The following is a 16408-nucleotide window of genomic DNA, read 5'->3' as shown; positions in this document are numbered from 1 at the left end:
CTCACTTTAAATCAAAAGCTGGAAATGATTAAATTTAGTGAGGAAAGCATTTTGAAAGCCTAGACAGACCAAAAACTAGGCCTCTTGCACCAAACTGTTAATTAAGTTATGAATGCAAAAGAAAAGTACTTAAAGGAAATTAAAAGTGCTACTCCAGTAAACACACACATGATAAGAAAGTAAAACAGCCTTTTTATGATATGAAAGTTTTAGTGGTTTGGATAGAAAATGAAACAAGCCACAACATTCCCTTAAATGAAAACCTAATCCAGAGGAAGACCCTAATTCTCTTTTCTTCAATTCCATGAAGGCTGAAAGAGGTGAGGAAAGCATCAGAAGAAATGTTTGAAGTTAGCAGAGACTGGTTCATGAGGTTTAAGGAAAGAAGCTGTCTCCACACCATCAAAGTGCAAGGTGAAGCAGCAGGTGCTGTTGTAGAAACTGCAGTAAGTTATCCAGGAGATCTAGCTAAGGTAATTAGTGAAGGTGGGTATACTGAATAGATTTTCAGTGTAGACAAAACATCCTATAGCCAGAAAAAGACAGAACTTCCCTGGTGGTCCAGTGGCTAAGACTCCATGTTCCCAGTGCAGGGGGCCCAGGTTTGATCCCTGGTCAGGGAACTAGATTCTGCATGCTGCAACTAAGAGTTCATATGTTGCAACTAAAGTTCTTACATAATGCAACTAAAAGATCCCACGTGCCACAGTGAAGATTCCATGTGCTGCACCTAAGATCCAGCACATCAAAATAAATAAATCTTTTTTTTTTAATCATTAAAATGTCAATTTTTAAAAAAATTTGAAGATGCCATCCAGGTCTTTCATAGCTAGAGAGAAGTCAATGCCTGGCTTCAAAGGACAGGCTGACTCTCTTGTTAGGGGCTATTGCAACTGTTGACTTTAAGTTGAAGCCAGTGCTCATTTGGCATATGAAAAGTCCTAGGTCCCTTAAGAATCTTCTCTGCTTTTGCTCTGTAAATGGAAGAACAGAGCCTGGATGACCTCACATTGGTTTACAACATGGTTTGGTAAATATTTTAAGCCCACTATTGAGACTTACTGCTCAGAAAAAAAAATTCCTTTCAAAATATTACTGTTTGTTGACAGTGCACCTAGTCATCCAAGAGCTCTGATTGAGATGTACAATGAGATTAATGTTGTTTTCAACGCCTACTAATACAACATCTGCAGCCCACAGATCTAGGAGTGGTTTTGCTGTTCACATCTTATTATTTAAGAAATACATTTTGTAAGGTTTTAGATGCCATAGATAATGATTCTTCTGATGGATCTGGTAAAGTAAGTTAAAAACCTTCTGGAAATGATTCACCATTCTGGAAACCATTAGGAATGTTTTTGATTCATAGGAAGAGGTTTATGTATCAACATTAACAGTCATTTGGAAGGATTTCAGCCCTCATGGATGACTTTGAGGAATTGAAGACTTCAGTGGAGGAAGTAATTGCAGATATGGTAGAAATAGCAAGAGAACTAGAATCGAAAGTGGAGCATGAGGATGTTACTGAATTACTCCAATCTCTTGGTACAACTTTACTGATGAGGAGTTGCTTCTTATAAATGAGCGAAGAAAGTGGTTTCTTGAGATGGAATCTACTCTTGATGAAAACTGTGAAACAGTCTTCAGTTATGGGAAGTAAATACTCAGGTGCCTACCTACATTTTTTTCTAAATCATAAATTTGTAAATAAATTTCCCAGATGCAAGAGTAACCAGATATTTTGGACACCCCTATTCTACAGGTGTTAGGTCCAAAATTATTCAATAACTCATTCCTTGAATACCTCTATAGCTTTTAATCTTATCATAGTCCTGAATGGCACTCTCTTATGTGCTAATTGTTATTCTTTTAACTATATATTTTAGATGTATACATGGTTATGCTGTGGCCCTATGTTCATGAATATTACTCTAATATTTTTTTTAACCTCCTCAGTGAAACCTACCCTAATAGCAGGAATAGATCTTTTGTCCCCTTTGTAATCTCTATCAACTTTGCACATCTTCTCACTATAATAACCTCTTATTGTAGTTATATGCATGTATGTTTGTTTTCAGATTATATGCACCTTGATAAAAATAACATTGCTTTGTCTTCAGATTCCCCCAAAGTAGGAGAGTTCTTTATGGCTTGCAGGCACCAATAACTTATAACAATAGTAGGGAATATCTATTATGATTTCTCCCTCTCCAACCAAGTAGAATGCAAAAGTAGACATCACACACTTTTTTATTAATTCTGAATAGTGAACAGTATAACCACTTCATGCATATTTTCCATGTCTCCCAGTTACGTTACTTGAATTTGAACACAAATGTGCTATTTCAGGGATCCTTATCATTTGAGGATGTAACTGTGGGCTTCACTCAGGAGGAATGGCAGAAGCTGGACCCTGCTCAGAGGACCCTGTACAGGGATGTGATGCTGGAGAACTATAGTCACCTCATCTCAGTGGGTAGGGATTGTTTTCCATGTAGATTCCTAGTTGCACATCCTTGCTTGGTTGCTAAATCCTGTGGAAGCTTTTTTGGGTTTGATCATATTTAGGCTTCAGATTTAGGGTGATTAGAAGGATTGTTGAAACACTATAAAGAATGTTTTTCTTTTTCTAGTAAAAGTTTGAAATGGGTGTCTGAAGCTTCATTTTCTGTTTTCTTCAGAAGCCCCAAAGCCTGTGAGTATAGCCCAATTCCCATGTCATTTCCTGTTCACAGGGTATTGCATCCCTAAACCAGAACTGATCTTCAAGTTGGAACAAGGAGAGCATCCATGGGTATTAGAGGCAGAGTCTCCAAGCCAGAGCTACCCAGGTGAGTTAGGGTGTGTTAAGCAGGACACCTGGTGACAGGTATGAATTCTTTTTATTCTTAATTGTTGCTCATATGTTCATTTTTTTATTCAACAAATATTGAGTACCCACGAGCATCACTCAGGTTTTAGGTGTTGGAAATACACCAGTGAACTAAATTTCACCCCTGACCTCATGGAGATTACATTCTGATAGGGAGAGAAGGACAATCAAAAAACAATAACACATGTATATACATAAAATTTGCCACTAAATACCAAGGAAATCGAGAAGGGTAAGAATGATGGAGTGTTATACTTTAGAAAGGATATCAAGAAGGGCTTTCTGATGATATCAACTTGAATAAAATGAGAATGAGAATCGTGGAGAGTCTTGATGGCAAAGGTAACATCAAATGTCAGTCTACTAAGGCAGGGATGTATTTGATGTGTTTGAGGACACATAAATATCACTCTGGATTGGGGGAAGAGAATGAGCAATGAATAGTAAGAGTTGGCATTGTAAAGGCACTGGGAGCTCAAATTATGTAGGGCTATTTGGGCCATGATAAGGACTTTGATTTTATTCTGAGATGAGAAGCCATTGGCATAATTTAACCCAGTAAGCAACATACATTGGTATGTCTTTTAAATTGATCTCTCTAACTGCTGAGTGAAGAAAATATTGGGGGAAGAGGGCTGAAAGCAAGAACATCAATCAGAATAGTATTTCTGTCTGTGTAAATGTGAAGGTAGCTTATCCTTGGTTGAAAGTGGTGAGGAAGAATAAAAGTGATTGGCTTATGGATGTATTTTGAGGGTGGGAACCTATAAGATTTGCTGTTGAATTGGACAAGGAATATGAAAAAAAGACAAGAATCAAGAAAGACTCCAAGGATTTCATCCAGAAAAACTGGATCAATGAGCACCAATTGCCAAGATTGGGGAAAAATGGGGAGAAACAGTTTGGGAGGAGTCAATAGGAGTTTAAATTGCACACATCAAGTTTCAGGTGACTATAAAATATTCAGGTTTACTTGTGAATCAGCATTTGGGTATATAAGCAGAAGTAGATTAGGGAAGAATCCAGGTGGTAGATATTTATTTGAAAAGTGTCAGCTATCACAGTATTTAAAGCTTCAAAATGTAGTATTTAAAGCTAAGGGATTAGATAACGTCTCTCCTTAGGAGGAGGAATGCACATATTTGAAAGGTCTTAAGGCTTATACCCTGGGACACTACCTTTCAGAAGATATGAGAATGAGATGGCTCAGCAGAAAAAAGAGAAGAAGCATTTGCAGATTGGGTGGAGAATGTGGTGTCCTATAGCTAAGTGAAGACAGTATTTAAAGGACAGAGTGAACTTCTTTGAAGAAGGATGTGTGAAGTCAGCATTTTCTCCATCCTTGCCTCAGGTCATCCAGAATCATTAATATAAATGAGCAATACAAATTCAGTTTATGACACTAGAGAATATCTAAAATCGCAAATCAGCACAAGTATAAAAGTGTTAAAATCACTGAAAAACTCAAGTAGGAGTATATTTATGGCAGGTGGATGGAAAAAAGCATTTCTCTTAGTAAGAGAAATTGGCAAAGTACTTTTCGGGGACAAAGTCAAGTAAATACCCTTGAGGTGTGAAACCTAACCTTTAGATTAACCACAATGTTGCCCCCAGGGAGGTAGAACTTCTTTGGATACAGTTTGGTTCTGTAAAGCAAACTCATTAGGGCTAAGTGTGGAAACAGATACTTAAACCGTATTTTTAAGTAGCAGTCTTATTTCTCTGACAATGTAAGAAGAGACTTTCTGTTTGTGGGGGAAAAAAAAAAACCCTCTTAGACACCTAAATGTGGGTTAATGAACTTACATGCTGTTTTAGTGGGTAATCCTAGAACACTGAATTTAAAGCAAAAACGTACTTGATAGTAATTAGCTGGGATGTACAGTCAGTTCAGTCACTCAGTCGTGTCCAACTCTTTGTGACCCCATGGACTGCTGCACGCCAGGCTTCCCTGTCCACCACCAATTCCTGGAGCTTAATCAAACTCATGTACAGATCACCTTAAAAAATGAGCAAATGAGGAGTAAGGCTGGTGAAGAGGAATGGTAGGTACAAAGGGGCCATTACCTAGTTAGCTATGGCTGTATGATAAGCACCTCTGGTTTAACAGTCAGCAAGACTTCATAGTCTTCATGTGAACCACTGTGTCCTCAAACAGTCTGCCAGAGAGGTGGAAGGGAAGTTTCTGTCTTCTTGTTCCTCTCTCATTAGATAAGACTGGTCTGTAGAGTGTTTAACTCCCTCTCACTTATGGATTATATCAAACAGCCTCTCTAGGTAACTGCTGGGGAAGCCAGAGTCTTCATGGCTCCAGTTCAGCTCCTTAGGCAATGTAGTCTCTGTGAAGTCAGCACAACTTTTGGTGTTCCTCAGTTGGTAGCTGCAGTGGTGCCAACCCTGACTCCATGATTACCAACAGAACAAGCCACTTGCTACTCTGTTGAGAAAGGAATGCAGATCTGAGTTGATCTATATACCGAGTCTGGTATGTGTGTAAAGCACTTGTTCATAAGGAATTATCCTGTTGGCCTAAGACATGGCTCTATTCCTTCTCCCAAGTAAACCTCATCTAGTTGGCTGTTTCTTAAAAAGCTCATGTTCTTTGAAGCTGAATAATCAAAAAGGAACCAGCACAAATTCATTCAAGACAATTACAAGAAAAAAGGGGTGGAAAAGGTAACAAAAGTAGTAGATTAGATAAAGTTGTCTTATGATCACAGGGAGAAGGCAGTGGCATCTCACTCCAGTACTCTTGCCTGGAAAATCCCGTGGATGGAGGAGCCTGGTAGGCTACAGTCCATGGGGTCTCAAAGAGTCGGACATGACTGAGTGACTTCACTTTCACTTTTCACTTCATGCATTGGAGAAGGAAATGGCAACCCACTCCAGTATTCTTGCCTGGAGAATCCCAGGGACAGAGAAGCCTGGTGGGTTGCTGTCTGTGGGGTCTCACAGAGTCGGACACGACTGAAGCAACTTAGCAGCAGCAGAAGCATGATCATAGTAGTTATAAAGTACATAAGAAATGTTATAAAATATTGAATCATGAATTTTAAATAGGATAATGCATCAATTACTATTGTGATAGAAGAATTCAAGAAATCTGCTGCTGCTGCTAAAAGATGAGAAAGATGAGAAAGATAAGCAAGAAGAAACTGACATAAAATTTGAAGTAAATAACAGGGAATAAAAGAGATTCAATATGCATTCCATAAAAGCAATTCCTTCTCCAAAATAGAAAATCTTAATAACAGCCAGAGGGAAAGTCACATTGCCTCCTAAGGAATGAGACACTGCTCAGTTGAGTTCAGTTCAGTTGCTCAGCTGTGTCCGACTCTTTGCGACCCCATGAATTGCAGCACACCAGGCCTCTCTGTCCATCACCAACTCCCGGCATTCACCCAAACTCACGTCCATCAAGTTGGTGATGCCATCCAGCCATCTCATCCTCTGTTGTCCCCTTCTCCTGCCCCCAATCCCTCCCAACATCAGAGTCTTTTCCAATGAATCAGCTCTTCGCATGAGATGGCCAAAGTACTGGAGTTTCAGCTTTAGCATCATTCCTTCCAAAGAACACCCAGGACCGATCTCCTTTAGAATGGACTGGTTGGATCTCCTTGCAGCCCAAGGGACTCTCAAAAGTTTTCTTCAACACCACAGTTCAAAAGCATCAATTCTTCGGCGCTCAGCTTTCTTCACAGTCCAACTCTCACATCCGTACATGACTACTGGAAAAACCTTAGCCTTGACTAGATGGACCTTTGTTGGCAAAGTAACGTCTCTGCTTTTTAATATGTTGTCTAGGTTGGTCATAACTTTCCTTCCAAGGAGTAAGTGTCTTTTAACTTCATGGCTGCAATCACCATCTGCAGTGATTTTGGAGCCCCCAAAAATAAAGTCTGACACTGTTTCCCTATCTATTTCCCATGAAGTGATGGGACCAGATGCCATGGTCTTAGTTTTCTGAATGTTGAGCTTTAAGCCAACTTATTCACTCTCCTCTTTCACTTTCAAGAGGCTTTTTAGTTCCTCTTCACTTTCTGCCATAAGGGTGGTGTGAGACACTGCTAGAGACATCTAAATTGAAGCAAAAAAAAAAAAAAGTCAATCTAGAATAATGAACTCAGGAAACTATTTTTTAAACGATGAGATTTGTCTAAGAGAAATAAAGCCAGATACTAGTTAAAGGCGATATAGGTTTTATTCATTAGCTATTGCAGTAGGGGGATAAAGTTTTTTTTCTAAAACTGAGTTCAACTCTAAATACAGCAAAGACAGCTGAGGATTTGTAGCCAACAGAGTGAAGGGGTAAGTGAATAGAAAATTACTAAGAGTTAACATCAAGAGTAAGGAGATTCTTGCTAAACTGACCTTACAGAATTCTTGCTAAATTCAGGCCAAGGGTTTAGATATCAAGGTTGAAACATGAGGAACTTTGGGTGAGGAAATACCAAGGGTGAGGAGATTCTCCCTAGACTGACAAGGATTCTTGCTAAAACTGCTCAGGAGAAACAGACACGAAAGGCAAGGTTGAGACCTAGTCAAGAATAGGTCTCAGAGGAGCTTAACTAAAATTTAGTCAAGGAGAGAATCTTTGTCAGGATATATCGTTAAATTTGGATTGGTTCTGAAATAAATTATAGAAGCAATACCTTTTACTGTATAATTTTGTTAGTATAATTCTAACAGAGATACTACAGGAAGAGAAAAAAAATGAAACCTAAAGAATACTTGAGAGGAGTGGTAAGCAACAAGAAATTAGTAAACTTATGGGTAAGTCTAAATAATATATGGGTAAAAATAATTATGATACCTAATTTGTACGGCTAAAAAAGACTATGATATACTAAAAGACAGTTTCATAATTGAATTGGGAGTTGATCAAATTGCATTTGATTCTTCTGTTAGAAAAAGAGTTTCAGATTATAGAATCACTTTAGATTTTAAGTTAAATATTAATGACAAAATTTAAGGGACAGCCACCTAAAGTGGAGAAACAGGTGTGTATAACTTTCAAAGTTGTATAGAGGAGAAAATGGAAAAAATAACAAAAAACCAAATCAGTCTAAAACAAAGGAAGAAAGGTAGAGTAGAAGTAGTGATAAAGCTGACAGATATAAAGCAGAAAGTAAAATGTAGGAGACAATGTGATATAATAATGACCATAATTGTGTAAGGACTAAATTTACCAATCAGAAGTAAAATTGTCACATTGGATCTTCAAAAATAAAATTAATCTCTAAGACATCAGATTTTAGTGACTTGATATTTGTCTTTAGCATCTTTTGCTTTTGCAGTATTCAATGTTTTACCTGTCTGCAGAGTATCTCTCATAGGATACTCCAGTTCATCCAGTATAGCAAGAACTACTATTGAAATCATCATTCACAAAGCACAATCTTCCATACTTATTTTCATTCATTAGATTCTATGAACCTTCTACTCTTAAAACTGACATACCATCATTTTATTTTTCTCTCATCCTTTCTTACAGATACTATTGTTATACTTTTGTAAAAGCATTAAAAATATTTTTATTTTCTCATTTTCCACTGAGACCACCCAAAACACTAACCATATTCTTTTAGTTTGTTCTAATTTCCAAATGAAATTATATTCCCCCCAAACTATTTAGTTTATCATGTTATTAACTTGAGTTACTTTTTCCCCAAAATGTAATATATGACATCTAAGTTTTTCTTTTTTAATCATGCTTAAAATACTGCTATATCTCATCTCTGTGGAACAAAACTGGGGGTGCTAAACTCCCATTTAATCCTTCATGAATATGATCCATATATATGCTTTCCTTTCCTACAGCTATGTCTTGGATTCTGTATACTTAATGATTCTCATGAATTAGTATGTGAAAGTACATGGAGCAGAGCCTGGGTTGTGGTGATAGTTTGTTAATTTTCCTGTTATTGTCATTATTAACATTTTTTAGCTTTTGTTTTTACTCTCCTTTTTAGATTGTTTTTTTATTTTGTTTCCCCAGCTTTTTGAAATGTTTCTTGCTTGTTTTGATTTGCCTTATCAGCTATAGATTCTGATTCTTGGTAGTGTATGGATATTGAAAGAGGCTATTTTCTTATCTATGTTATACTTTCTCCAAAGAGAGCCTATCTTATTTTGTTATATAACTTATAATGGATATTGGATCATTTCTTAATTGTAACTCTTGATGAATGAGAGGCCCTTTATATTGATTCATTCAGACAACACTGAAAGAAAATAACTTTTCAATTCAGATATTGAGTTATAAACCTCTAGATTCCTGTTCAGAAATTAAAGGTTTGAACAAAACTTGAGATTTGTGTTTTTGAAACCACACGACTAGTTAAGAACCACTAATTCCAGTACTCAAAGGAAATCTGAGGTAAATACTTGTAAGATCATAGATTTCAGTTAGAAAAAGGAGGAGAAAAAAAAGACAGCTGAATATTTTAAATTTTAGCAGTTAATAGAGGTTGTTTATGCTACAAAGGGTTAGGGTGACTGTGTGGATCACAATAAACTGTGGAAAATTCTGAAAGAGATGGGAATACCAGACCACCTGATCTGCCTCTTGAGAAATCTGTATGCAGGTCAGGAAGCAACAGTTAGAACTGGACATGGAACAACAGACTGGTTCCAAATAGGAAAAGGAGTACGTCAAGGCTATATATTGTCACCCTGTTTATTTAACTTATATGCAGAGTACATTGTGAGAAATGCTGGACTGGAAGAAGCACAAGCTGGAATCAAGATTGCCAGGAGAAATATCAATAACCTCAGATATGCAGATGACACCACCCCTATGGCAGAAAGGGAAGAGGAACTCAAAAGCCTCTTGATGAAAGTGAAAGTGGAGAGTGAAAAAGTTGGCTTAAAGCTCAACATTCAGAAAATGAAGATCATGGCATGTGGTCCCATCACTTCATGGGAAATAGATGGGGAAACAGTGGAAACAGTGGCTGACTTTATTTTTCTGGGCTCCAAAATCACTGCAGATGGTGACTGCAGCCATGAAATTAAAAGACACTTACTCCTTGGAAGGAAAGTTATGACCAACCTAGATAGCATATTCAAAAGCAGAGACATTACTTTGCCAACAAAGGTCCATCTAGTCAAGGCTATGGTTTTTCCTGTGGTCATGTATGGATGTGAGAGTTGGACTGTGAAGAAGGCTGAGCGCCGAAGAATTGATGCTTTTGAACTGTGGTGTTGGAGAAGACTCTTGAGAGTCCCTTGGACTGCAAGGAGATCCACCCAGTCCATTCTGAAGGAGATCAGCCCTGGGATTTCTTTGGAAGGAATGATGCTAAAGCTGAAACTCCAGTTCTTTGGCCACCTCATGTGAAGAGTTGACTCATGGGAAAAGATTCTGATGCTGGGAGGGATTGGGGGCAAGAGGAGGAGGGGACGACAGAGGATGAGATGGCTGGATGGCATCACTGACTCGATGGACGTGAGTCTGAGTGAACTCCAGGAGTTGTTGATGGACAGGGAGGCCTGGTGTGCTGCGATTCATGGGGTCGCAAAGAGTCGTACACGACTGAGCGACTGATTTGATCTGATCTGATCTGATGCTACAAAGGAGTATTATTCAGTGTTGTGACAGAATTAGATGTACAGAATGTAATTGTTTTTAAATTTCAATATAAATATCACTTGGAATTGTAGAGATGTTGTAAAGATTTATTTGGAAACAGATATGACAGAGTGTAATTTCCCTGATGTTTAATGTTTAGGTTCTGAGCAAAGCCAAAATGGAAATGTAAGCCTGTTTACTGAAAGTCTTGGTTGAACTTGATCAATTTCTGGCAATCTAATAGTCTGTCATTTTGAGAAAGAATACATTTATTATAGCTTTGTGGTGTGATAGTATAGATACCCAATATGAATATAGTTGGTAAAAAGTATTTTTTCCCCTAGAATTGTATCTATAGTCTAATTTGTCTAATGTTGCTTGGAAGCAAAGGGATCTGGGCAGGTTTTTGAGTAAGGTCATCATTGTTATATTGTATATACTGAATAGGAAGATAATAAGGTGAAGTCTAGCTGAGAATTCTTAGGGTAAATAAATATAAGTATCAGTAATTATTTTAGGTTAGGTCCTCCATGGTTTTAAATATAAATAAAACACAGAAATGTAGAGATTTGTTTAAAAGTTAAAAAAATGTATTAATGTATTAAACTCATCACAGCAAATTTAAGATGAGGAAAAGTTAGCATTTGTTAGTAGGGTAAGATAACTTTTGCAGAAACTTAGAGAATAATATGAATATACCAAAACTGAAAACAAATAGATCTGGCCCTCTTTCAGTCTTTCTTGTCTCTTTGATTTTACATTCCTGGTAGACATTTGTAGACTTTGTAAGTCACATGAGTAGAGGGAGAATAAGAAAGTAGGCTGCTACAGGTCTTCTTATGCAGGAACAAATTGGTGCTTTTCTATAAATTTAATTTTATATAAATTTAATCAGTATAATAAATTAATATATAAAACATTAAAATAATTTTAAAAAGAGAATTCAACTAGAAACACTGGAAACATGTAAAGCATAGAGATTTATCTATAGTATATTAAGTATAATAAAATTAGATAACGTCTAATTTGTTTCCTTCAAAAGATCAAATCAATCCTCTGATATCTCTCCAGGGTACTCTTATATACTAATCTTCATTTCCTTTCTGGTTTTCTACATTTCTCAGACCTGGCTCAGTCTTTTTTCCCCAAAATATGTCTTCCTTTATTCACTGTGCTTTTATTTATTTTTAACCCCTATAGTAAGTCTTGAAGTATTTACCTATGTAAACATTGTCAAATGTAGATGTCTTTATTCTGAGTTTTTATTCCCCATTTCTACTGTGTCAAGTTTTGTTTCTTTCTTCTAAGCTGAAACAATGGGGCACACAGACATCTTGGATTACTCTTATTTAAAGAAACTGAGTCAATCATATAAAAGGGTATTTGTATATAAGGGTAAGTTTATCATAATTATAATAAAATTAATAATGTACAGTTTTTTGCTTATTTCTAGCAGTCTGCAGGATTGTTAATCGGCTGGAACAGAGTCAGGAAATGCACGACAGATTTCTGGCAAGCTCCATTTATCAATGACAAAACACTGACTATATAGAGAGGTAATGTATTAGGAAAAATGTTTAATTTCAGCACATACCCAGTTCCTTTCATAAAAATACCCTGTAAATGTGACACAAGTGGGATGAGTTTGAAATATATTTCAGAATTAATTATTGAGAAAAACTATTTAAGAAAGAAGTTTGATGATCTCAGTGCATATGAAAAATTATTCCTTCATGTTAACCATGAAAAGCTCATGTAAGAGAGAAACCTTATGAATTAATTCAGAATAGAAAGTATGTCAGTGAAAATGAAGACTTCTTTCCATATGAGAAAATTAAACATGTAGAGCAGTCTTTTGAATATAAAGAATGTGGTGAAGATTTCTGTGAGAAGACAGTTTCATCACATATAAACAAGCTCACAAAATACAAGGTCCTTGTGAACATAATGAATGTGACAAAACATTCTGTAATTATTCAGTTCTCATGGTCCATAAGATAAGGGAAAGTCTTTATGAGTTTAATGAATATGGTAAAACCTTTGAAAAGGTACCTCTCTTGAGACATTTGAAGCTGAAAGATTACGAACATAATGACAGTAGATAATTTCAGCAGATCAAACTTTCTTGACACAGGAGAAAGAACATTTGAATGTAATAACCTGGGGGAACCTTTCTGGAAGTCCGTTCTTAATGTAACTCAGAAAACGTGCATAGGAGACAAGGTCTATGAATGTAATGAATGTGAAAAAGCATTCTGTGAAAAGTCAAAACTCACCAAACAGCAGAGAGTACATACAGGAGAGAAACATTTTGAATGTAATGAATGTGGGAAATGCTTCTCTAGGAAATTCCTTCTCACTTTACATCAGCGAATCCACACTGGAGAGAAACCCTATGAATGTAATGTATGTTGAAAATCCTTCTCTAGGAATTCATACCTCATAATTCATCAGAGAACTCACACAGGAGAGAAACCTTATGAATGTAAAGAATGTGGAAAAAGCTTCTACCATAAGCCATATCTCACAATACACCAGAGAATTCACACAGGGGAGAAACCTATGAATGTAGTCAATGCGGGAAAACCTTCATAAGCAACTCAGTTCTCACAATACATCAGAAAACACACGCAGGTGAGAAATTCTGTAAGTGTAATCAGTGTGGGAAATTCTTCAGGAATTCATACCTTACAATACATCAGAGAACTCACACAGGTGAGAAACCATATGAATGTAAGGTATGTGGGAAAACCTTTTGTCATAAGTCATATGTCACCAAACACCATAAAACTCACATAGGGGGGAAACCCTATTAATGTAATGAGTGTGGGAAAACCTTCAGTCGCAATTCAGGCCTAAAAGTACACCAGAGAACACACACAAAGGAGAAACCCTATGAATGTAATGAATGTGGGAAATCATTCTCTGAGAAATCAGTCCTCACGGTACATCAGAGAATACATACTGGGGAGAAACCTTACAAGTGTAATGAATGTGGAAAAACCTTTTACAATAAGTCGGATCTCACTAAACACCAGAGAACTCACACAGGTGAGAAACCCTATGAATGTAAGGAATGTAGGAAATTCTTCTCTAGAAATTTATATCTTACAGTTCACCAGAGAACTCACACAGGGGAGAAACCCTATGTGTGTAAAAAATTTGGGAAAACCTTTTACTATAAGCCTGACTATACGGTACATAAGAGAACACACAGAGGGGAGAAGTTGTATTATTGTGATCAGTGTAGGAAAACCTTCATTTGCAATTCTGTCCTCAGATCACATCAGAGAACTCACACAGGGGAGAAGCCCTATGAATGTAACGATTGTGGGAAATCTTTCTCTGAAAAATCAGTCCTTATTGTACATCAGAGGATACACACAGGGGAAAAACCTTATAAGGGTAATGAATGTGGGAAGCCCTTCTATCATAAGTCAGATCTCACTAAATATCAGAGAACACACACGGGAAGAACCCTATGAGTGTAGTCATTGTCGGAAAACCTTCAGTTGCAACTCAGGTCTCAAAGTACATCAGAGAAGGCACATAAGGGAGAAAGCCTATGAATGTATTGAATTTGGGAAAACCTCTAAGAAATCAGTTCTCCCGATATATTCAAAATTACATACATGGGGAAAATCTATTAAATATATTAATAGCAATGGGAGAAATCTTAGTACCTAGCTATTCATACCTTGAAGTACTGTGGAAAATTCATACAGGACATGGCCCTTATTAATGTAAAGTGGTAAATTTTTTACTCTTAAGTCATATTCTAAAACAAATGGAAGAGTTACCATGGGAGAAATTACTATGAATGTGATGAATATTGTTAATAAGACAACTTAAAATGAATACATGTGGAAGAAACCCTACTAATATATGTAGGGAGTGTGTGGAAATATAAATTAAGGCTTATTAAATAACTTAAGTAGGAGATAATCTTATGAATCAAACAGATGTGAGAAAATTTTCTTCCAGAAGTTGGCCACTACTAATAGATATACCACACCTGGGGGAAGCTGTCAACATCTTATATGTTTTTTGAGACCTTCATACACAAGTTGTACTTATTGCATGTCAGGCAAATAATAGGGATGATATCAATAACCTAGCCTATGTTAAAAAATGCCATTTTATTGAACAAGAAAATTGATACTAAGTTGAAATCTTAAAGATTTTTTGAATGTGACGGTTTTAACAGAATTCAGATTTTATTATAGCTGAAGTTTGTTTTGAAGGAAGTCTATCAACTTAGGAAATATGGACAGAAATTTTCCTTATTCTAAATGTTATGTTTTGTAGTAATTTCAAATTTTTTCATAGAAATAAAACTGAAAATAGACATTTACAAAAATATTAACTGTGGAATGTGAAGCTTTTTTAAAAGCACACATTGAATAATCTTCTAAGTCTCTGATTTTACTTTTGGAGAAACACATGTCACTAATGGTCCTCCCCATCATGAGTTATTACATGTGTTTGATGAATCTGAACCCCAACTGTGTAATTACTCATGCAAATACAGTTCCTGCATGTCTGTGTTTTCCTATCTGCAGTTCTGTGGTTGGTTGAATCCACAGATGCAGAACCTGAGGGTATGGAGGGCCTACTGTGAAAGACTTGAGCATCAGCTGATTTTGTTATTCAAAGAGATATCCTGGAACCAATCCCCAGCAGATGCTAAGGGGTGACTGTACTGCCTAAAGGTTTGGTTCAGCCCCAGGCCTACCTCTGGGGCATCTCAAAATGGACTAGATCCACATCAGAACAATTGCCAGGATCAGCAAGAGGTAGCTTTGGGACTGGTTCTGCTTCCTCTTACTATGTTCAGTAACCAGAAACATTGAGTGTGAATGAGCTGGTGTACTGGCTAGAATACTCTAGTATATATGACTTCAGTGCCCCCATCCAGATTCACAGGAAGCTTTTCATAGTCCATTCTACAACCTGTAACCATTTACATCTTCCACAGATTCTAAATTTGGTTAATATTGATCCCACACATGTCATACTTTTACAATAATGCATATATATCATTGCATGTATATATGTGTAATAACATTGTTTTACAAGTAATATCAGTGAGTGTTTTATACAACTTGCTTTTGTCTTCAAATGTGTTGTTTTGGTATTTATACATGTGGGTATATTTGCTTTAGTGGATTCATTTAAATAAAAGAACCCAAACTAAAAAGTGGCAAATGATTTGAACTGATGCTTCACAAAATAAGATACGCAGTGGCCAATAAATAAGTTAAAAATGCCTAACATCATTATTCATCAGGGATATTCAAATGAAAACCACAATTAAATAAAATAGCTATTGCTAAGTCGCTTCAGTCTTGTCTGACTCTGTGCGACCCCAGAGACGGCAGCCCACCAGGCTCCCCGTCCCTGGGATTCTCCAGGCAAGAACACTGGAGTGGGCTGCCATTTCCTTCTCCAGTGCATGAAAGTGAAAAGTGAAAGTGAAGTCGCTCAGTCGTGTCCGACTCTTAGCAATCCCATGGACTGCAGCCTAACAGGCTCCTCTGTCCATTGGATTTTCCAAGCAAGAGTACTGGAGTGAGGTGCCATTGCCTTCTCCAAAATAGCTATTAGAATAGCTATATAAAAAAGTGACAGTATGAAGCATTGACAAAACTGGAACAACTGCAACTCCTGCACACTGATCACCGAAATGTAAAATGGAACAACCATGTCAGAAAAGCTTGACACTACATATAATAACTGTAACAACCCAGAAATCTTGCTCTTCAATATTTAACCAATCAATATAAAAACAGATGTCTACACAAAAATGCACATTAAGTTCATTACAGCTATATTCTTAATCAAAAACTAGAAACAATAGATGAATAAATAAATAAATTGTAATATATGCATACAATAGAATACCACTCAGCAATAAAAATGAAGGTGTTCACTGCTCCTTTCACACTGGGTGACTGCATTTC

General features: G+C 36.7%; 1 protein-coding gene and 1 pseudogene across 2 annotated transcripts in view; both read left to right on the top strand.

Annotated features, from left to right (window-relative positions):
- Positions 1–237: 237 nt before the first annotated feature.
- The window catches only part of LOC133240349 (zinc finger protein 37A-like), an 81958-nt gene continuing 65787 nt past the window's right edge, over positions 238–16408 (top strand). The window contains exons 1-4 of one of the 2 annotated variants that reach the window (XM_061404969.1): positions 238–473; positions 2350–2476; positions 2736–2831; positions 11902–12001. In XM_061404969.1, the coding sequence (XP_061260953.1) occupies positions 342–473; positions 2350–2476; positions 2736–2831; positions 11902–11978 (432 nt within the window). In that variant the 5' untranslated portion in view covers positions 238–341 and the 3' untranslated portion in view covers positions 11979–12001. Of the gene's footprint in view, positions 474–2349; positions 2477–2735; positions 2832–11898; positions 12002–16408 lie in introns of both variants that reach the window. The other variant, XM_061404968.1, reaches the window with a different exon arrangement.
- LOC133240348 (zinc finger protein 33B-like) lies at positions 11974–15724 on the top strand (annotated as a pseudogene).

The sequence above is a fragment of the Bos javanicus genome, chromosome 28 (assembly GCF_032452875.1).
Source record: "Bos javanicus breed banteng chromosome 28, ARS-OSU_banteng_1.0, whole genome shotgun sequence".
NCBI lineage: Eukaryota > Metazoa > Chordata > Mammalia > Artiodactyla > Bovidae > Bos > Bos javanicus.
The sequence above is the reverse complement of the archived record's forward strand: the minus strand, read 5'-3'. Positions and strand labels throughout refer to the sequence as shown.